Source organism: Danio aesculapii, chromosome 20 (genome assembly GCF_903798145.1).
Source record: "Danio aesculapii chromosome 20, fDanAes4.1, whole genome shotgun sequence".
In the NCBI taxonomy this organism is placed as follows: domain Eukaryota; kingdom Metazoa; phylum Chordata; class Actinopteri; order Cypriniformes; family Danionidae; genus Danio; species Danio aesculapii.
The window spans coordinates 26,806,967-26,830,791 of NC_079454.1; the positions used below are offsets into that span (position 1 = coordinate 26,806,967).

A 23,825-nucleotide genomic window follows, 5' to 3' on the forward strand; every position below is an offset into this window, starting at 1 on the left:
CTCATTTCTATTGGATATAGAAATTGTTATCCGCAGGGTCTTAAAGTCTTAAAATGTCTTCAATCTCCAAAGCTACATTTTAGGTCTTAAAAAGTCTTAAATTTACTGAAATATTGTGTCGTAGGTCTTAAATATTTTTAAACAGGTCTTAATTTTCGTTTGTATAGCTACCCAATCTGGCCAACACCAATACCATCACCAACAATCCATCTCAGTAAAACTTTAAACTTTTTATTTTAAAATAGCATTTACTTACTTTCCTTACAGTAATATTTGATTAAAAGTTCTCATTTTATTTACTGCCGAGGATACTGACCTGACCTATATTTTTATTATGAAATAATTATTAGTGTAGACTAAAAGAATTGACAGCTATGTTTTGTTCTATTCTTGGTAAGGGTTAAAGGGTTTTTGAGTGGATATATTTGAAAATTAATAAATTATCTTTAAATGTATTCAATTTTAATAAATTTTTGATAGGGCAAGTGAAAATCTTTTCTAACTGGGATATTCGAGAAAAAAAATCCTTAGAATTTAGCCCTGCATAAGTCTAAAATTTCATTCATAATGGTCTTTAAAATGTCTTAGTCTTGAATTTAACTTGGTGAAACCTGAAGAAGCCCTGGTTCTAGTTCTTGCCGTTAACAGACATTGAATGTGTTTTATAGTGTAATTGTTTATTATTCTAGCATACATTTTAATACACCAACCCCTTTGGTGTTAACTGGACTTTAGCATACTAATATTGCCTATGGGACTTTAAAATGAAAATTAGCTCATTATTTACTCGCCCTCATGCTTTTAAACCTTTATGAGTTTCTTACTTCTGTTGAACACAAAATATTATATTGTGAAGAGTGAATATATGATGAATGAATTTTTTTAGGTGGATTATCCCTTTAAATTGGCTTTGTTTTTCCAAAATAATAAAAATACTAGAAGAAATTCAGCCTTCTGGTTTCAAATATTTGTTTTATTCCCTCACCGTATACAGTACTTCAGTTTTTGGATGTGAAACTGCATTCTTTGTGATCTCTTTAGGGATTGAAGTCAGAGCCTCGTCTTTTCAGAGGAAGTGGCAGATGGGAAGGGTTCAGTTTGTGGTCAGAAATATGTCTTGGTCTTATGAAACTCGACACACTCAGCAAAATTAAATACATACAGATAGGAACGGCCTCCTTATAAATGGGATTAAACACAAAAGTAACATCTCAGAATATGGGTGACAGTAGAAGTAACAATATTTAAAATAATGAGGCTATATGTAAGAATTTTGTGTATTGATCACTTTTTTACTAGAAATGTGAACCGCTAAAAACAAAAAAAACATTGTAGAATGATCATGTGACTATTGTATGCCAGATGACCAGTGCATGTGAAAAAACATGAACGTTTTAACCTTTTTTTGTTATATCTGTAAGTTTTTGTGAAACATATTTATTTTTGAATTTAAATGTGCCCAATTTGAATGTAATGTAAACACATCTCATACAAAGAAAACTATAGTCTCACAAAATCTGATCTTACAGTACAGTTTTGATGAGCTCAGCTGTAAACAATGCTGGTGAATTGAGCAAAACATCTCTACATCACTATTATCCAATGCTTTCCTAACTGCTGTTTTCTCACCACTCTAACTTCAAGTGTTTATTTTGCCGTGGACGCTGCCTGGATGTTTATTATCAGTACATGACTGCACAGGTATTTCTGTCTTTTTTATTTTATTTCTATGCTGCGAGTATATCGAGGTGCTGAATCACATGCAGTAGTTGTATGTTATGAATGAAACTCAACAAATAAGTTGCTGGGTGTTGTTTACTTAATAGCCACCGGTGTGACCTAGTAATTTTACATACAGCCTCTTTAAATAAAAACACTGGAAATATTGTGTATTCAAATTGACTACCTCTTCGTTATGTTCGTGGCTGTTTTTGCCCCATTGACTTCCATTATAACCACATTTTTTAAATTGCAAGTCTTGACACCAAATAACCATGCAATGAAGGTTTGTGGTTTTCCCTGTTGACATGACACTACATATAAAAAGCTAGAAATTAAGCTTTTTTTGCAGTGCAAATTGATGATCAAATGTCAAAATCATATATTTGACCTCTTCCGAACAGAGAGAACCACTAACAATCAAGGATGCATGATCTTTGCATGATTGTCTTTCAGATGAGATGTTAAACCGAGGTCCTGACTCTCTGTGGTCATTAAAAATCCCTGTAAAGAGTAGAGGTGTAACCATGGTGTTCTGTCCTGGTGTCCTTACCCATCATGGCCTCCCAATCATCTCCATCCACCAAATTGGCTGTATGACTGTTTAATGTATCAAATTGGCCGTATCAATGTCGCAATACACACATTATATTAGATTACATGCCTGATTATATGGTGTCTTGGCCTAAATGGAAAAAATGTTGTTATAATTGATGTCAATAGGGTAAAAACAGCCACCAACATGAGTAGATTTGCTAAGAGTTTGTTGAGTTTTTGACATTTTTCAAAGCGTTTCCCAAAATATATGTTAAAATAAGATTTGTGACCAAAAATCATTCCATTAGCTGAAACACAGAGAAAGTTGTGGCCAAATTAAGACTCAAAAATTCCCCCAGAGTGGATGAAAGCATCCCCAACAGCAGGTGGTGAACATTATATTGACAAGTGAAAACACCGGAAGCTTGTGCTCGCTAATATAAAACTCCTGATAGTCTGCCGATAGTCTTGCGCACAGCACAATGTTTGTTTTTTTTTCTGTTTATGTCCATCTCATGAGTAAAAGAGCTGAGTATTTCCAGTTTTAAATAGTGGTATGAACTTCATAAGCTCTCAAATACACCGTACTGAGGCTTATTCAAATTTCATATTATTCATATTTTCAATTCTGTACAGGTATAAACACAAACATCTGATAAAAAGGCATTAAAATATAAACATAATGAAAGATTATAGACAATCTTACAAACCAACAATGTCTTTGTTAATGCCTGCAGTATTCAGTGGTTGTGTTGGGTAAAGGATAACCAAACAGAGAGAAGTCCAAAATATACTTGGGCAGGAGCTCTTTGAGAAACTTCTGTGGCACAGTGCATAAATAATAATGCAGCGTTTCCTTGGTTACAGGTTTGTACCATGTTTGTCGCTCAGGAAAACGCACATGTTGTGGTGCTCCGACGCGCTCCAGAACGTAAGACGCGTCGCTCTCCAGTCTTTCATACGAGCCAATGAAGTCATATTCGATGGCGCAGGGTTGGCAAAGGTTATAAATGGGCATCCAGTGTTCGTTCATCCTCTCTGGGTCCTCGTCCACTAAATAACGCGTAAACTCTGTAAACGTCACATCATTTCCTGATATTTTTTTATCTTTCGCGTAGCCTTTTCTGTAGCGGCGTATGATCTCTGCGCCGTATTTGCGCTGATAGGCCTCAATTTCACCAAACTTGTTCCGATAGGCGGAAAGCAGACGGGCCATCGGCTCTCGCACGAACATGAATTTAAAATAATGGCGGAGTCGATGGCGAATCTCATCAGGTGGGAGGTCGGAGAGGAAGAGCAGGTCGGCTCGGTGGTCCATCTTGACTTTGACGTCCACATTGGCCAGAGCGCCGCTCAGCACTTTCAGCACTCGTTTCCAGTTGGAGCAGGCCACTTTGGGGACGTAGCAGTAGAGGAAGCGATGCTCGTCGTTCACTAGGATGTGCTGGAGGAGAGTTTTCCTCTGCAGGGGGCTGAGAGACCACACACTGTGAGGCATGTTCCTCTGACCACACACTGACCTGATGGTGCGATTGCGGATCTCCTGAACGATCTGCAGAAAAAAAACAGGCATCTATGACCTTACTGATTAATATATGTAAGAATTTAAATCAAGTCTGTTTGTTACTTTAAAAAATATTTCATTTTCTAGTAAGTGTACAGTTGAAGTCAGAATTATTAGCCCCCTCCCTTTTTTTCTTTTTTAATTATCCCAAATGATGTTTAACCGAGCTAGGAAATTTTCACAGTATTACCTACAATATTTTTTCTTCTGGAAAAAAGTGTTGTTTTATTTCGGCTAGAATTTACGGTCAAAATTATTAGCCCCTTTAGGCTATTTTTGAGTCTACAGCAGTGGTTCTCAAACTGGGGGTCGCGACCCCTGCAGGGGGAGTGATTTAAAAATTGTGTAATTTTCAGTGATTATAATATATATTTTTCAGTATTATAAGTGAAAGCTATTATTTTCAGATTTTTTAAAGATGTGACTGATGAATTCATAAAGTATTTAGGATACATTCAGGCAGAATGCATCTTTGCACTTAAAACGCAGCGCTCAGGAACAACTGTTAAAACTGTTGTCATGTCAACTTGCTGCAGTAAACAAAGCCGGCAACGCTTGTCCCGCCTTCGCGCTCTTCTTATTGGCCCACTGCGCTAGACTGAATCATTCAGTCAACGCCTTCTGCCTTCAGATGACAGGAGATACAACCGCGAAAATGTAACCCGCTGAAGATTAGAGAATGAAAACACTGACAGATTTAGTTTTAGAAACCACCTAAAGCTACAAATAATGGCACATCTGATTACTGATTATGTTGTGAATGTTAATCCACCATCTACACTTTTCCAAGAGTGGATAAAAGACTTCCATTGGCTTCAAGTCTGCTCTGAAAATAACTAAAGCATTCCTGTAAAGTCTGTGGGACGGAACTTTCAGGTAACAGTTTCGTACACCATCGCAAAAGGGCTTGCACTGACTAAGATTAAACTTATATTGCAGCTCATGAAAAGAGCGGTATTGCTATTAAAATGATGTATACAAATAATAAGGTATATGTCAAAAGCATCTGTGCAATATCAGACACCATCTGTGAGGACACAGTACAGTTAACATATTGTTAACAGATTCATTAATAAATTCATGTCAAGCAGTGTGCATGGCTGGTGAGCGATCCGTGTATCTTTTGGTCACTCAATTATGCTATAAAAATATATTTTCTTGTGATAACGGGATTTCATTGAGACATAATTTCCTCACGCATGCATATATATATTTTTTGCTTGTTAGCTTTGATTATTGTTGATTTCAAATGCAATAAATCTGTTTATAAAACTTAAAATAAGTTATTTTTATTGTTTGGATATGTTTTGGTAGTGGGGGGTCGCGAGTTCTTGACGATCTTACATTGGGGGTCGCTGGCTTAAAAGTTTGAGAACCACTGGTCTACAGAACAATCCATCATTATACAATAACTTGCCTAAATACCCTAACCTGCCTAGTAAACCTAAACAACCTACCTAAGCCTTTAAATGTCACTTTAAGCTGTATAGAAGTGTCTTGATAAATATCTAGTCAAATATTATTTACTGTCATCATGGCAAAGATAAAATAAATCAGTTATTAGAGATGAGTTTTTAAATCTATTATGTTTGGAAACGTGTTGAGAAAAATCTTCTCCATTAAACAGAAATTGGGGGGAAATAAACAGGGAACTGAATAATTCTGACTTCAACTGTAAAGTTATAGAACTCCTAGACTGTTAGTCCAATCTTCACCAAATTTGACTCAAGATCATCTTTAGAACTTGTAGACCAAAAGATCTGGCATTCATGTCGATGGACAAAACTGTTGTCATTTAGCATGTGCACAAACTTGATGTAATGCTGCCAGATGACATTACAGGCTGAATCACTGCAATGGTTTGAAATACTGACACTGGTCTTGCAGATTCCTTGGATCATACAGACAACATTGATATGATTTACTTCCTAATTGATACGACTGAATTAGTTTGAAAATCTGTTGTTTTGAACTCTCCATAGATCGTTGGCCCTATTTCCACCAAATTTGGCTCAGACAATGCTACCAAAAAGTTTGAGAATTTTCCAGTGCCTCTGTAACTTTTTCGCTGTGCTTGTTTGTAATGTGGCCGCTGTGCCGCTTGGCCCTGATGATTGCTGCTTGCATCTATAATTTTTTGAATTACTCTCGCATTACAAAGTAATAGAAAGTAATTTAGTCACTCAATACAGAATTTAAAGGCATTGTGAATGAAATTTTGTTTCACGGTTTGAGTTATTTTATTTGACTAATAATATATTTCACAATATAGTTATTTAAATTGTTAGTCAGTCAATAAAATCAACAAAAATGTTGTTAAATATAGTAGGGATGCACAATATTGGGTTTTTGTTGAGAATAATCTCTCCATTTGCTGAAACACAGAGAAATTGGTAGCCAAGACTCAAAATCACCTCAGATTGGATGAAAACATCCCCAACAGCACACAAGGGTGAATATTATATTGACAAGTGAAAACACCGGAAGCTTGTGCTCACTAATATAACATTTCTGATAGTCTTGCGCACAGCACAATGTTTTTTTTCTGTTTATGTGCGTCTCATGAGTAAAAACAGCCGACTACTTCCAGTTTTAAATCGTGGTATGAACTTCATAAGCTCTCAAATACACCGTACTGCGTCATTTTATTTCACTGTAACAATATATTTCACAATATAGTTATTTAAATTGTTAGTCATTCAAGAAAATCAACAAAAATATAGTAGGGATGCACAATATTGGGTTTTTGTAGAGCTTTTCAAACTCTTTTGCCTTAGCTGATGCAAATCTCTTTTCTGTCTGTGAAGCTGTTACTTTAAAACATGAATTATATTATAAAACAATGCATTTAAAATTCTAATAGCCCATGTACAAGTTTGGCAAGTGTATTTGTATCTCTCTTTGTCAGTTTTACCTCCTTTGCTTTAAATCTAATTTTGTAATGCTGCGATTCACCTTGCAGTTGGCTGGTTTGGGTCATGGCTTAACTTTTGCCAAAGCCTTCTTAATAAAAATGCAAATGTAAAAACTATGTAAAAATTCATTCAGCTGCTTTGTGAAACTGAGAATACCAACATACCTGAGCAAAATGTCCAGACTCATTTTATAATCTCTAAAAGTACACCATCAATAAAAATAGCTTAGTTTAACCGCCACTAGTTTTATAAACATCTCCACACATCACGCCAAAGTCAGAAGAAACATGAAAATATGTTAATACTCGACATAATATTTACTCTGGACATTCCTCTAGATCAGTGTATCTCAACCCTGTTCCTGGAGGCACAGCAACAGTACATATTTTGGATTTCTCCCTTATCTGAACCATTGATTTCAGATTTTGGAGTCTTTTCTAATGTACTGATGAGTTGATTCAGGTGTGTTTGATTAGAGAGAGGTTGAAAATGTGTACTGCTGGTGTGCCTTCAGGAACGGGGTTGGGAAACACTGCTCTGGATAACCAAACATCATGTCCAGCATTGAAGAAATCAGTGTTGCGCAAATATAAACACAAATGCACAAGAAAGACTTTTCTATCAGCATGAGTGTGTTCACTTTTGATATTTAGTTGCTGTTGAAGGAAATCAATGTAATTATTAAACATATGAAGTACAATATATGTACACTCACTGGCCACTTTAATAGGTACACCTAACTAGTACCCGGTTGGACCCCCTTTTGCCTTCAGAACTGCCTTAATCCTTCGTGCTATAGATTCAACAAGGTACTGGAAATATTCCTCAGAGATTTTGGTTGATATTGACATGATGGCATCACGCAGTTGCTGCAGATTAGTCGGCTGCACATCCACAATGTGAAGCTTCCATTCCACCACATCCCAAAGGTGCTGTATTGGATTGAGATCTGGTGACTGTGGGGGCCATTTGAGTACAGTGAACTGCTTGTCATGTTCAAGAAACCAGTCTGAGATGATTCACGCTTCATAACGGTGCATTATCCTGCTGGAAGTAGCCATCAGAAGATGGGTACACTGTGGTCATAAAGGGATGAACATGGTCAGGTAGGCTGTGGCATTGACACTATGCTCAACTGGTACTAATGGGGCCCAAAGTGTGCCAAGAAAATATCTTTGGTGAGTCTGTGTGAATTGTAGACAGTTTCCTGTTCTTAGCTGACAGGAGTGGCACCTGGTGTGGTTTTCTGCTGCTGTAATCCATCCGCCTCAAGGTTGGTTGTGTTGTGCATTCAGAGATGCTCTTCTACATACCTCGATTGTAACGAGTGGTTATTTGAGTTACTGTTGCCTTTCTAACAACTGGAACCAGTCTGGCCATTCTCCTCTGACCTCTGGCATCAACAAGGCGCTTGCACCAAAAGAACTGTCGCTCACTGGATATTTTCTCTTGTTCAGACCATTCTCTGTAAACCCTAGAGATGGTTGTGCGTGAAAATGCCAGTAGATCAGCAGTTTCTGAAATACTCAGAGCAGCCCATCTGGCACCTACAACCATGCCATGTTCAAAGCCTTAAATCACCGTTCTTCCCCATTCTGATGCTCAGTTTGAACTGCAGCAGATCGTCTTGACCATGTCTACATGCGTAAATGCATTGAGTTGCTGCCATGTGATTGACTGATTAGAAATTTGCGTTGAACTGGTGTACCTAATAAAGTGGCCAGTGAGTGTATAATAATAATAATAAAATATCTTCTGGTCGCTCTAATTAAAATCTGAATCTAAAAGCTAGATTTAATATCAGTGTTTGAGAGAGAGTGGCTGAAATGCTATATGTCTGTACTCGTCTGTTCATGGAACAGCAGGGATCTTAACTTGAAGAATTGGCTCCATATTTCCATTTCATAGCTTGGCTTTAAGGTAAGCAGCTGTTTATTATTTTCTGGTATGAAGTGTGCTGCTTCTGTCTTACATCAAAGATGTTTTTCCACATACCAGCTTTTAACTAAATCCATCCATCCCCCAGATGAGTAATAATAAGACAATTTAACAGGATTAATTGGATATAAATAGCATTAATCGGATCTTAGACCTTAAAATGACTCCTCTACAGTCTAAGAGTTCAGCACAAAGGCGGTACAGAGAGAGAGAGAGCTGTAATGCCAGAGGATCAGTTGAGAAGTTCTGACAAACCAAACAGCTTGACAGGATTACTCAAGTGCCTTGAATGTTTTATTACCCATGAAGTGCATTCTTGTTTCCGTCCAGTCACTCAGAGATGTGTGCTAGCTGGGCAAACCAAGAACATTTTAAAAGAGCAGTTCACTTAAACTTGAACATTTACAGTTACTTTTTACACCCTCAGGCCATGCGTGAAGGTGACTGTTTTCAAACTCTGACTTTTTCATTTCTACATATGTTTGAGTAGAACGCTAATTAGCTAAAACAATGATCCTTGGTGATTTATTAAATGCAAATCAATGCCTACTGGGATTTTAAGGACATGCAGGCTAGTCAAAATTAACACCTGCAACTTCTTATGATGCATTATGGTCTTATGAAACAAAACAATTGGTGTGTAAAAAGCAACTGAACATTACTTAAATCATTATAACCTTTAATATTTAACATATTTAATATTAGCTTTTATTATTAGTTACTAATATTTTTTAAATTAGTTTTTATTTCAGTGAAATAATGACATGAAAAATAATCAAATAAAAAAATTATTCATAGTTAGCTTAACCTCATTAACATTTACAACTTTAATATTTAATATATTATTAGTAAATGTTGATTTAAAATTCATCAAGATGAATCAATTCTTGTAATTAGTTGAAGAATCATATGTTAAGGAAGGGAATGTTATTATGCGTGACATTTCCTTACAAATGAAACACTCTTGACATTTCAGAAGTGGTTTATTGGCAAGAATTTATCTCAGTCAGTTTGTAATCTGTTGAACATTACAGACGTGCAATTCAGTTTTTATTACAGCTACTTAACTGACTAGCTGTGATTACAGAGTACTTTGCACTCCATTTAATTTTTTTATTATTATTTATTATTGTATTTATTTTATTATTTGTTTCCTTTTTGTAATTAAAATTTTATTATTATTTTTTATTTTATTTATTTTTGTATTATATTGTATTAATCTATTATCACTATACTTATGTATGGATTGTTTGTATATTGCATGCTTTATTGTCAATTGAGGTGTGAATGTTTGTTGGACCAAAGTTGTAAGTTGTTGTGCTTTAATGTAAAAAAAAAATAAAAGAATGTATAAAAAAAAAAGTGTACTTTGCACTCCAAACAAATGATAAAAATGACGTGCCAACTAAATTTGTTTGCAACTTAGAAATTACAACAAATTGCTTTTGTGTTGTTGCTTTTTCCCCACTCTCAAAGTGCTGTTTACCTGTTCCAAACCTGTATGAGTTGGGTTTTTTTAACATTAAAGGAGATATTTTGAAGAATGTTGGAAACCGGTAACCATTGACTTCAATAGTATTTTTCCTCCTATGGAAGTTAACAGCTACCGGTTTTCATCATCATTTTACAAAATGTCTTCTTTTGTGTTGGGAATCACTTCTGCGTGAGTATTTAAACGTTGAGTACATTTTCATTTACTGTCACCAACACATTTTATGAACCACCAAGGTCCACAAATTTAACTAAAATCTCCTTTTGTGTCACTTCTATTTTTGATGGCTTAAAGGTTGAGTAAAATACCTTAAATTTGCATATTGTTTAGAGACATTTTAGGATCATTGTTTCAATCTAAAAACTTTTTACTACACTTTTGTGTGACGTCAACGTTACTTTTCACTGGCTTCTATGAAACGTTAAGTTTAGGTTTCGATGAGACCCAACACGCATACGTTAATCTTATATTAAACGCCTCACTTTGAAAGGTGTTTGGTTGTTTCTAAAAATTATCCATTTGTTATATGTTTACAAATATATAATAGGCTACATGGTTAATAAGCGAAGGAACTAGAACAATTGACATGTTATCTAGGTAGGCAGCTCACTAGATTTTGAGACGCGGCCAGAGTTATCGTGAAAATTCCTTGACGTGCAAACTCGCAGAACTGAAGGAAAGTTTATCAACTACACGTAAACACACTAAAATATGTTTACATTTCACAAAAATCCTTCACTGTGTATTCACAGTTTAGCGAACCGTGTCTCGGTTAAGTTACCTGAGACTCCACGTCCGCAGCCGTGTCACTGCTGCTCCTCAATCGGTACTCCACTTTCCTCCCGTTAGCGCGCGGCGGCGGAGTCTGAACGCTGTTCAACATTCCCTTCTCTATCATGAGCAGCAGGCCTCCGGATGCCACGATCACGGCGAACGTCAACACCGAGGGAACGACGGCGGAGTGTCGGCGCACGGTGGTCGCGCTCACGGGCGCTCTGAAGTGAACCAGAGAGCCGCTCGCACGTTTAATCCCGTACTCCTTCTTGCGGGGCGGCATAGTCAATCACATACATTAAAAGCGTCTGTTTACTGAGACTCAGTGACTCAAGTTACCGACAGATTAACACACATCCATCGCTGAAGTGAAGCAGCCAACCTACTTCTGATTTCTGCGCTTTCTTGAAAAGAAAAAAAAAAGCTTTTTGAGAGCATTATGGGAAATGAAGTATCCAGCTATGGGGGTGGGGAGGCAGATTTAGGGGGAAATATACCAGCATCCGCAAACTAAACTCTGTATATTGGACAGCAATGTACAGAAAAGTGGCTAATCTGTTAAGTGAAACACATTAGCAAACATGACGGGAAGACACGCTGTGATGAATTGTGCTGATTTACGAACATAAAGAGCTGGCAATATTTTATTATGTTGCTTCTATAAAATGGCAACTAGTTCATAAAAATACAAGGCATTGTTGTTTTTAGCATAACATAAAATGCTAAGAACAGCCTTGCATGGTTTTGCATCAATGTTGGCAGACTGTAAAAAAAACAGCTCACTTCAAGGATAACTACAAGCATAAAGTTTTAATAATCATCCTCATTCAGAGCAAGAATGCTAACTATGAAGATAATGACATTAGTGTGGACACAAACTCATGATAATATTGTTTATTGTAGGACGATTTAAAGATTCTGATTGGTTGACTGTGTCTTATTTTTATTTGGAATTCTAAAAATGATTTCAGTTATGCTCTCATCATTTTAGCTGTTTTGTGGATAGATCTTCCCCAGTGGATGAACAATAAAATCGTAGCTCAACTGTTATGGTGGATGCTAATAGTTACTGTTCTTGAAGTGAATGAACAATGGACAAAATAATTAGTGAAGTCTCCACTTTCTTCCACAATTGAAAAGAAGCCAAAATACCTTGTGCTAGACCACTGACATCTTGCACTGATGACATCATTTGGAGCCAGAGTCTGTGCTGTAGTGTTCATGAGCTGGAGGAAACGCAGTATCCAAGTCCTGCCCTAACTCATGCAGAGTCAAGCGTGAGCAGAATCACGAAACCACAAAGCATTTCTGTAGCATCAATAAATAAACTAAACATAATCTTATATTTAAAAAAAAAAAAACATACAAACATTCAATATGTTATAAACCACTTAAAGTCCATGTGATATCTACATTTACAATACTTATTTTGTTAGCTCACGTTTTAATTCTAAAGGTGAATAATTAAACTTTGCAAGTTAATTCCACTGAAATAAATGTTTGTTTTAGTAATCTTCAGTCAAAGTCTGATCATTTGCCTCTGTGATTGAAGTCATCTGTTGATGTCAACTGGATGGCTTCCATAGCAATGTTCTTAAAAGCACACCCCTCTTACCATAAATTTTGCATTCATTCATTCGGCTTAGTCGTTTTATTCATCAGGGGTCACCACAGTGGAATGAACCGCCAATTTATCCAGCATGTGTTTACACAGCAGATGCCCTTCCAGCTGCAACCCAGTACCGGGAAACATCCATACACTCTCATTCACACACATACACTATGACCAATTTAGGTTTTTCAATTCATCTATGCTGCATGCCTTTGGACTGTGGGGGAAACCGGAGCACCCAGAGGAAACCCACATGAACACGGGGAAAACATGAAATCTCCACACAGAAATGCCAACTGACCCAGTCGGAACTCGAACTAGTGAACTTCTTGCTATGAGAGACAGTGCAAACCACTGATGCGCAAATGAACACCCCACCCCCTACTCAATATTTTATTTCATTGGAAGTACATCAGCATACTGAAATAAGTCCCAGTAACTTCCGGTTCACAGACTTTATTAAAAAAAAAAAAAAAAGTCTTTGGACTGTTGGGGAAACCGGAGCACCCGGAGGAAACCCACGCGAACGCAGGGAGAATATGCAAACTCGACACAGAAATGCCAACTGACCTAGCCAAGCCTCGAACTAGCGACCCTCTTGCTGTGAGGCGACAGCACTACCTACTGTGCCACTGAGGCTCGAACCAGCGACCTTCGACTACCTACTGCGCCGCCCCATATATATATATATATATATATATAAAATTATTTGTCATTTAAAAGTGTCATTGTCTAGTGTAATTGGGTTTATAACCTATACTGCAGCCAGCCACCAGGGGACAATCCAACAGACCTGGCTTCACATTATAGGACGCAAGGCAACCTTGGAATAATTTTGTGATGCACAACTGTAAACATTTAAAGTCCCCATGAACCAGTAGATCAGTAGATTTCTTTCGTATTGTGACGCAGTTCTTAGACAAACTGAATATTAAATGAGAAAACAGTGGGCGTGGCTTGTTTTTTCTACTGTGAGTTGATTGGATGTAGTAAAGTAGGCATTTAATTCAGAAAGAATTCAGGTTTTAGAAGAGTTATTACGACCTAACAGACTCCTCCTGTTCACCATTTCTGTTTGTTGTCAAAACTGACAGTTGGAGCAACGTGATTAAATATGTTAGCCACGCCCATTTGCTAAGATATACGAAATCGGACAATTTAACTGAAAAAAAAATAGGAAGTGTATTTTCAGATTTCATTTAAAGATCAGAAGGGCAAACTATTTTTCTTAATGACATGCACCGATGAATTGTTTACCACTAAACTAGCAACGTGAGCTAACAAAATCAAGTGGTTAGTTTTGATTTCTTGGTGACTTTAAAAGCAGAGACAAAACGAAAAGAAAATGATCTTTCAAAAGTATGCTTTATTCCTTATGTGACTCCAGGTCCTTTATTTTGTAGTTTCTTTTACATGTGTACTCGTAATCATTCAAGCGCATGAAAGATTTTTAGTGTTGTTGTGTAGAAATAATGCGAGCGTTCAGTCGTCTGCGATTCACTATATAAAAGTGACAGAAAGAAATGCTGGTTTTCAACAAAACTCATGAAATCAGTGACACGTAAAGTTGAATCTTAATGTTACAAATGAAACAGGGTTCCAGTGTTAATTCCCTTAAATGACACATAACAAGCAAACCTGCACTGTCATGTATGTACAAAGTGCGCACTCGTTCTTATGCTCTCATTCTCACACAGTCTCACTATGATTCAGCTTCCTGTTTTAATGAGACTGAGCGATACTGGAGAAGTACTCCAGCATGTCTTGAATGGTAAACTCCATGGTGATTCCAGACCCTGGATAGCAGCGGTTTATCAGGCCCTCAAAATGCTTGTACTGCCGAATGAACTCGTCCTGCATGGAGTGCCATACAACCTAATGGACAGATCAAAGTTCAACAATCTCTCGAGTAGATTATTAATAACACTAGATTCAATTTAGCCATTTTAGTGCTTGTTTCACCTGTAACAGACTCTCCTCCTCGCACAGGTGCTTGTCCACTTTCCTGTAGAGATTATCCAGGCCCTTTTTCACCTCCTTTCCAGGATATTCTTTAATAACCTTTCGCAGTTCCTGTTTATTGAAGGCCAGCTGGTAGCTCACTTCCTCCTCACGCACTCCCTGAGCGACGCGCGCTTCCACACCCTCAAAGAAATGCTGCAAAATGTGAAGACAATTAGACAATTAGTCCAGAACCCTTCTTTCACCATCCACATTTTCACATTTCAGGTAAATTAACTTTCACATAAGTAATATTAAAATGCGTCAGCATTGGACTCTGCTCTATAGCACTCTTAAAGGCACAGATTGCCATTTTTGCCACTAGAGGGAGCATATTCACTATAAACAAAGGCACTGTCTAATCACTCTTGGACTTTTGGGATACTTTAATGAATAAACTTTACATATTTTACCTTTAATCCAGCATTGCTGTCTTGTGTGAAACAATGCAGGATATTAGGGCTAGATGTTTAGCAATCACAGCTTAGCAAACGCCAATCACATGTCTGATATTCACATGCATTCAACGTTCATTGAAACAATGTGCATTGTATAGTTTTGTGTATTAAAAATGTCAAATGGCGATGGAAAAATTGAAAAGGAGACCTCTTTATACTTAATTTTATGGTCTGAAAAGTCATTTATAATGAGGCGGTCTTTTATGTTTAAAGGTTGCTTGCTTCATTTTCCAATCAGTGAATCTGATGCTGCAAATATGTAAGTGCATACTTTTACCTCATGTTTAAGAATGTTCATTTTAAAACATGAAAAACTAAATGATCAGGATTAATAGTTAACCCAAACTCAGATTAAATTATGACAATTGTCATGTGAAAAAAAAACAACAACCCAGGTTTGCCCTTTTAAAAGACTTTTAAGAGTAAACTCCACATAAACAAGGGATAGTTCACCCAAAAATAAAATTTCTGTCATCATTTACTTGTTCCAAACCCAATTGAGTTTCTTACTTGCGTTAAACACAAAAGAAGATATTGTGAGGAATGTTGGAAACATTTTCAAACAAACCCAGTGATTTTGAGGCTCACCACAACATGACAGTTTTCCCCGCCCACCGGAATGATTGCCATGTCTCCATAATAACATGTATACACATGTCCACAGAACATTTTTGCAAAGAAACTGGGATTAAAACACGTTAGAACTCTGTGATCAGCTGCATCTCAATAATTAATTTTATAACTTTAAAAAGTTTTTAAAACAGAGCGAGTTTGTAATAAAGACAGTAAAATCACTATGTAACTCTTAACTGCTATAACAAGGGTAGGGAACCTATGGCTCGGGAGCCACATGTGGCTCTTTGACCAAAAATATGTGGCTCTCCAGCTGTCTCCCTTTAATAAAAAATTAAAACTGTCACAAAGAATCAGTTTCCTTTTGAAAATACAATTAAAATGACCTTTCTATTGTATATTTTTACAGCAAAATGAATAAGAATAAAAGGACGTTTTAACCAATGCGCGTGTGCGGCGCTGTGGACTAACTTGAATCGCGACACCAATAAAGGGCATGCCATTTACATTTCGATGGTAACCTTGCGCCATAAAATTCAAACAATGTTCATGAGGGGTGAAAAGAAAGAAGTTCTACAAATTGTTCTTCATTAATACATGGACTTGCTCAACATGTGATGCTTCATATATATATTCCTCATGGCTCTTTATAAAAATGCATTTGCCAAAAAAATTCGAAATGGCTCTGTGCTGAAAAAAGGTTCCTGACCCCTGTGCTATAATCACGATGGCCGCATGATGTCGGCCAATGGCATGTGTGTGTGACTCATCGTTTCAGAAAGGCTTGAACAAACTCCACCCCAAATACATCAAATAAACTTAGTGTATATTTTTGACTAGTGACCTTATTTTAGCTTCATCCGAGTCTGTCTCTATCACTGACGGCTGTTAAACTGAGGTAACGCGGAGCAGTGGGCGGGGAGAAGCAGCTCATTTGAATTTAAAGCCGCAGGCTACAAAAACAGCTACACTGAACTCTGACAACAAAATGAGCAGATTCTGGAGGCTATAATAAATAATCTGATGGGTATTTTGAGCTGAAACTTTACAGACACATTCTGGAGACACCAAAGTCTTATCGTACGTCTTGCAAAAAGGGTAAAATAGGTGTCCTTTAAAATAGCTTTTTACACTATGTTATTTCACTGTAATACTATGGAAGTCAATGGCTCAATAATGCAGTGTAAAAAAAATCCTCAAAAAATCATGGCTGCAGATTTCTAACATTCATCAGAATACTTTCTTTTCTCTTTAAGAGAAAAAAGAAACTCATACCGGGTTGTAAACATTTAAGGGTGCATAAATTTGATTATTTTTTAGTAAACTATTTAAACACATTTATAATCCAAGCATGTTTTAGTTTTGTTATTAAATTCTTGCGGTAGATAAAATACTGCTCATTCTAGATTGAGATCTCACATTGAGTTTCTCCAGTGGTTGACCAAGGGAGTTGATGACGTAGGACTGCAGGTGTTCGGTGTATTTCTGCTTGGCCTCCTTTCTCTCTGCCTCCAGACAAGAGATCTTAAGGCTGGACAGTGTTGAGAAGATGTGGTGAAAGTTCTCCATCATCACCACATCACGTGGAGTCTTCTGGCTCTCATTGGCCACTTTCTCCACTATTGAAAACAAAACAATCAAATCAGATAAGAAAGAAGACAGAAGAACTGCAACATTCAACATTTAAACCTGATTCTGAAAATGACAAAAAGCAATTACTAAAAGTCTTTAAAAATGTAAAATTAATAATTATATATAATATTTTATTTTAGGGCAGCACGGTGGCGCAGTGGGTAGCACAATCGCCTCACAGCAAAAAGGTCGCTGGTTCGAGCCTCGGCTGGGTCAGTTGGCGTTTCTGTGTGGAGTTTGCATGTTCTCCCCTTGTTCACGTGAGTTTCCTCCAGGTGCTTCGGTTTCCCCCATAAGTCCAAAAACTTGTGGTATAGGTGAATTGGGTAAGCTAAAATTGTCCGTAGTGTATGTGTGTGAATGAGTGACTATGGATGTTTCCCAGTCATGGTTTGCTGCTGGACCCCAGATTAATAAAGGGACTAAGCCAAAAAGAAAATGAATGAATGAATAGTTCATTTTCCCACTATGTTTTAAAAGTAGCATATTAAAAGGACAGTATGTCATTTTCACCACTAGAGGGTGCATATTCACAACAAGCAAAGGCGTAGTTTTATAACACCATGACTGAGTGTGAAATCATAGGAGGTGACGTGATCATTACATCTTACTGGCTACGTACAGAAATCTTGTTCATGGATGAGATAAAGTATTCAAAACGTATTATCATGGTAGTATTAAGCAGAGTAAGGCTAAAAGCCTTCAAAGCAAAACAGCAGCACTGAACCAAATGCTGATGAAAGACAAACATGATGTGGCACAAAAGCAGCCACGCTTTTATTATGCCATAGTCTACCACGTCCGATTCTTCTAGTTGTGATAACACAGGGAAAAAGTAGTGCTGTTTTATTATACTAAATACCAGAGTTGGGTGTAACGCGTTCCACAGTAACGTGTTACTATATTTCAATTACATTTTTAGGGAACGCAGTAATGTAATGAATTCCATTTAAAATTGGTGTAATTTGTTTACAGTTACTGAAGTCAATGTAATTGCGTTAATTATGTTACTAATATAGTTTATAGAAGGAAAAATGCTTCTTTTAAATCACGTTTTCTGCTGCAGCGTCAGTTAATAATCATGTGCTTTTAAATTGCTAGAGAACACAAGCTGAAATAGCTGCTGACGACTGTAATAGTGACTGCTTCTTTAAGTGGAAATACAGACATTACTTTGATGTCATTGAGCTTAAAAACAAAAATGTTGCTGTGAAATGCAGCCTATGCCCAGTCTCTAAACAACTTTCAACTGCTTTTAATACGGCCAGCAACTTGTTCATGCACTTGAATAGAAAGCATTCTATGACAATACTCATCACCAAGGAGGTGGTCCAACTCAGCCTAAATGGGCTAAATTGGATTTTGGTGCAGGATCAGAAGTGAAGGTATCTTCTGAATGTGAAGAGAAGCGTAGCTGCTTATGGGGCCATTCACATATCGTGTCTTGTCTTATTGTGCCGATAGAGGCACGCTGCTTGCGCACACATATTCGAAGCGCATTTTCCAGGCACACCAGTTGAAAACCAAGAGTCACGCAACAAGATTTGATCGATCAGCTTCTTGCTTTGTTACAAATATCCAGTTTTCTTCATGTCTTCTTTTGTGTTCAAAAACAAAAAAGACAAACCGGTTTAAAACAAGTGAATGATGGGAGAATTTTAAGTTTTGGGTGAACTCTTTAAGCCTTTTAAATATGTAAAGCTACTGATCAATTCATTGTAATGTTTTTCAGGGAATACTAAATTACTGAAAGAGTTGCAGTTTATTTTGTATTTTTTTAGGTATATTTTATTTGTTGTAAATTTAAATTCAAAGTAAAGTAATTAATAGTAAAGTAATTAGTAATCTGATTACTTTTTACATGAAGTAATTAGTAAAGTAATTAGATTACAATTTTCCAGTAGAAGTCAGTAATTTGTAATCTATTACTTTTTTAAAGTAACTTACTCAACACTGCTAAATACATTTCAGGCTTCTGTTACAATGCTGCACATACATAAAGCGTCCTTAGTTATTTTCCCGTTTTCTATAAAACCAAACCAGACATTGAGGGTGTGTGAAATTATTAGCATGCTGACACAAGACATGGTCCATATCACTACATAAAATAGCTTATCTGGATTTCAGCATCCATTGAAACATTTGGGACAATATAAGTACTTAAGTCAGCAAAATATTTAACATTGCTCTAGTCGTTTTTGTATTTTTTAATGAAAAAAATCTTACTTATTGTGCATTTAAGCAATTATCCAGCAGTGACAAATGAAAAACTATATGAGAACCCTGGTAGCAACTCTCACCGTTATTAAACACAGCTCTCATCAGTTTGATGTAGGCCTTGTCTAGATCACCCCGTCGCTCTGCGTTTCGGAAAATAGCCTCAGCCAGCTTTGCGAACTCCTCAAAGCCAGTGACAAATGGCAGGATGCCCACTTTACTTTTCTTAGAAATCTTCACCTCTTCCATCTGACGAATTTGGCCTGACTGAGAACGACAGAAACATCAGAAGATTCAAATGCTGATCTCACCATCATCGATACTCGAGACCTGAACTCCACTTACAATGCATTTATCAAAGTTTCTCTTGACAGTGACCAGCACGTTGCCCAGGGTTGTGCTGAGATATGAGGCGGGATCCACATTTTCTGCTGTCCAGACGTGGTGACTCATCTTCACCAGCATGTAGAGCGAGTTAAAGCTGTCTATTTTATCACCTAAAGCTATCAGACTGTTCAGCTCTGTCTCAATACTCTGAAATATCTTGTTCATCATCATCCGAACCATGTCCTTCCTGCAAGAGAAGTGGATGTGTGATTATTTCTTGCTTAAAAACAGATTTGGCTGTCAAATAAATGAGCTGAACCGTCACTCACTCAGATATTGAATGTCTGTGTTCACTGACGGGTCTGGAGTGCATCAGTCCATCAGAATCATCCATATTCTCTCCCTAATAGAGCATTTATAAGGTCATTAAAACACCATCATACAGAAATAAAATGCACAAGCATATACTGTGGGAAAAATAAGTATTGAACGCATCACCGTTTTTCTCAGAAAACATATTTCTAAAAGTGAAGTTGACTTGAAATTATCCCCGGATGTTGGTAACAACCAAAGAAATCCATATATGGATTATATATATATGGAAAAAGTATTGAACATATGAAGAAAGGGGGGTGTAGAAAGGCAGTGAAAGCCCAGTCTGCAGCTGAAATCTCTCAGTAGTTTTTCAGCAACCCTCTGCTCTTCGTCATTGTAAATTAATATTCGCTGCTTCAGTCCAACATCTATATTATCAGTATGGTGAAGATGAAACCAGAGTGGACATTTCAGCAAGACAATGATCCAAAACACAGCCAAGGAAACTCGCAAATGCTTTCAGAAAAAGAAAATTAAGCTGTAAAATGGCCAGGCCAATCACCTGAAATGAATCCAATAGAAAATACAAAATAAAGATCAGATTTGATAGAAGAGACCCACAGAACCTTAGAGATTTTTACACTCTGTTGATGTCTGTGAAAACCAAAAAGAAAAGAAAAAAAAAAAATCACACCTGAGCAATGCTTGTGACTTCATTCTCCATTTGAGAGGCGTATTTAAGCTGTCATCACCAAAAAAAAGCCTTTTATATAAAGTTTCAGTATTTCAGTACTTTCTCCTTGTGTCATTCCATTGTTCTTGCACATAACAAACTTTTCAGATTTTTTGGTTTTGTTATATTTCTATGTTTGTATTGTTTGGGTTTTTACCAAAATCTGGTTTAGTTCCACATCAACAGCTCCTTTAGAATATTTTTCCCAAGAAAAAAACATGACGTGTTCAATACTTATTTTCCCAGCGGTATGAGCCGCTATACTATACCTGAGCTAGTGTAGGAATTTGCTGCAGCTTGAAGAACTTGCTAATAAAGTCTTGTTCAGCCAGACACAACGGCTCCAGTTCACTCAAAACTTGCTCAAAGATCTAGAACACAATACAGAGAAAACCCTCAGCATCTCATGCTCACCAAGGCTGCATTTACTTGCTCAAAGTACAGTAAACACAGAAATAATTTGAGATGCTATTACCATTTAAACAAATCATTTTGATGGAAAAGCTGAATGTTCAACATTAATTACTCCAATTTTTAATATCATGTTTTTTTTCCAAAAAACATTCAAATACGCTCAATATTGTATTATAATCTTGTTTTTAAAAACATTTCTCCTTTTTATTAATGCTAAATGCTAAAACTGATTAATTTTTTTGTGATAAATGACATTTGCAAGAAAAGCACAGAATGTATTTCAATCAGATTTTTTTTTTTAATTATACATATGCAGATATTATATAGACACAGACATGTATCTCTATACAGACATATAGAGCTTTTTTTTATTAAATGCTTCTTTACTTATTAAATATATTGATTCTCTTAAAAATTCTTGCAAACCTATAACAATAGAATTAGAACCTATTAACAATAGTGTATTTAGTTATTTTAACAATTGAGGCCTTGTTCAGACTTATAGTCAAAATCACAATTATGCGTTACACATCTAATGGGAATCTATTCACATTTAGACAAGCTACATTCATTCAAAGTATCAGTTCAAATTCAATTACTTTTGTATCCAGCTGGAATATGGAATCTGAACTAAATGATTGACTGTGTATCACAATATGATTTAATTTAAAAGAATATATATATTTATATAACTTGTTTTTTGTGTCAACTTTTTTTGTGAACTTTACATTGAACACAAGGGAGGATATCTCGAAGAAAATTGCAAAGCAGCAGCCATTGACTTCCATAGTATTTTTGTACCTGCTACTTATATTAATGGCTGCTGCTTTCCAGCATTCTTCAAGGTATCTTTCTCATCTTCAACAGAATTAAGCAAATTCATAAAAGTTTTAAACCATATAAGTTTGGTAAATGTAGAGGAAATAATCATTTTAAAACCAATGTCATCTTACGACATGACATACAAACTAGATATTCCATAAAAGAAATGTTACAACATCACACACAATTTGAATGGGAGTAGTGAGGACGGTCAATAATTTAGATCAGATTCCAATCAGATATACAGATAACTGGAATTAGAACCAGCAATTTAGATTCAGCATCTTTAAAATGGGTCAGAGCAATCCTCTTGTTTTAGTTACAGCATACCTTATCAAACCTGGTCCTGTCCGCTACGTCCAGGTCAGAGGCGGACATGTTGCCCATATCAAGCAGAGAAGATGATTGAGAGCGTCTACTGTTGGAGCTGCTCACTGCAAGTTTATTCAGGCTTGAGGTGGAGCCAGTGAGCTTTCCTGAGCTCCCGTGAAGACCTGAGAGAGACCGTTAGAGAAGAAAACTTTAGAACAAGAGTCAGATAACAAAAACAACATTTCAGATGTACTTCATTTAGATACATTACTCTTAAATATGAGTTTTTAAACTTACCTTGTTAACTTAACATGTTGATCTAAAAAGGGCCATAATATACATGCAATACAACTAATAAAATTATCATATACAGCACTGAAAGAAATTAAGAGACAACTTGACATGTTTCAGTTGCTCTGGATTTACTAGGTGTGATTTCAAGTCAAATGTTGATTTATTTTTACTCTATAAAGGTCTGATAAACTTTGTTTTTCCAGATTTTGTAATATATATATATAGTAATTTGGACCTTTTTTCATAAATTGTTTGCATTTATTTCAAATTGATTTGTAAACTCTCCTGAAGGTAAAACAGCATGTTTTTATAAAAATTCATAAAAGCACATCTGAAAATGGCACTTATTTATGTTATTTTATATTAAAAAACCTCTGAAAACATGGCACTTTTTTGTTATTTTATGCATAGAAAAATGCTCTAAATTACATTTTTATTTGAAGTTTGGAATAAAACAGTCCATAACAAAACAAACAAAAACAACAACTAAATTTTACTCAAAAACAGGTATAAATCATACATCCAGAACAACGAAACATGTTTCAAGTGGTCTGCCAAGTTTTGTTTTTTAAGCTGTAGATCATTAAGGACTGATAAAATATTAAAATTCCCCTTTAACCCCTGATGCAGTAACATTAATCATGTAGCATCTGATAAACAAGTGAAGATATCTGAGATTAGTTTGAATTGAGAAACAAAAAGTTGAGGTGAAATCCATAAAATGCTGAATATAACTCAAGCTCAGAAAAGGTTGTAAAAACATGTTTTACATACTCATGAAACATAAAACTGAAGTTAGGATAATGGTTTATTGTGCATGTGTGTGACACTCTGTTAACACCCAGTATTAACCCTTTAACTTTCAAGCAAATTTTGAGTTTTTTGTTTTAATGATAACCTATACAAATGGTCGACCAGGTGGTTACATTGCAAGTTAAAGAGAAAAAAATGCAGTTTTGAAAATCCGATCACAAGTGGAGATGCTAAATAGATTAAAATCTTTTGAGCTTCCACACTTTTAACCATATAAACAGCCACAAAAGACCACCATCTCTGCTTTGATTGACCAAATATTTGATTGTTTTTGGACATCTTATTAGAAAGTAAACCATTATAAGGTATTCACACTTTGCTGCACTGCACCAAAAACAAGGATTCCAAGCAAATCTGCAGCTG

General features: G+C 36.2%; 2 protein-coding genes across 7 annotated transcripts in view; both read right to left on the bottom strand.

Moving 5' to 3' along the window:
• Positions 1-952: 952 nt before the first annotated feature.
• Positions 953-11,333, bottom strand: chst14 (carbohydrate (N-acetylgalactosamine 4-0) sulfotransferase 14). The gene is made up of 2 exons (XM_056481095.1): positions 10,947-11,333; positions 953-3,808 (listed from the first exon to the last, which is right to left on the bottom strand). The coding sequence occupies exons 1-2, from the start codon at positions 11,220-11,222 to the stop codon at positions 2,981-2,983; spliced, it is 1,104 nt and encodes a 367-aa protein (XP_056337070.1). The 5' UTR covers positions 11,223-11,333; the 3' UTR covers positions 953-2,980.
• A 2,564-nt stretch (positions 11,334-13,897) lies between these two features.
• Positions 13,898-23,825, bottom strand: part of exoc1 (exocyst complex component 1) — a 26,993-nt gene continuing 17,065 nt past the window's right edge. For all 6 annotated transcript variants that reach the window (XM_056481115.1, XM_056481114.1, XM_056481111.1 and 3 more), the window contains 8 exons: positions 22,374-22,537; positions 21,077-21,178; positions 20,089-20,162; positions 19,778-20,006; positions 19,516-19,699; positions 17,003-17,202; positions 14,514-14,708; positions 13,898-14,426 (listed from right to left, as the gene is read on the bottom strand). In XM_056481115.1, the coding sequence (XP_056337090.1) occupies positions 14,274-14,426; positions 14,514-14,708; positions 17,003-17,202; positions 19,516-19,699; positions 19,778-20,006; positions 20,089-20,162; positions 21,077-21,178; positions 22,374-22,537 (1,301 nt within the window). In that variant the 3' untranslated portion in view covers positions 13,898-14,273. The remainder of the gene's footprint in view (positions 14,427-14,513; positions 14,709-17,002; positions 17,203-19,515; positions 19,700-19,777; positions 20,007-20,088; positions 20,163-21,076; positions 21,179-22,373; positions 22,538-23,825) is intronic.

Coding starts and splice junctions, on each gene's coding strand:
- chst14 (XM_056481095.1), bottom strand. CDS start 11,222: ATGCCGCCCCGCAAGAAGGAGTACGGGATTAAACGTGCGAGCGGCTCT. Junction 3,809..10,946: donor CTGCGGACGTGGAGTCTCAG/GTAACTTAACCG, acceptor TTTTTTCTGCAG/ATCGTTCAGGAGATCCGCAA.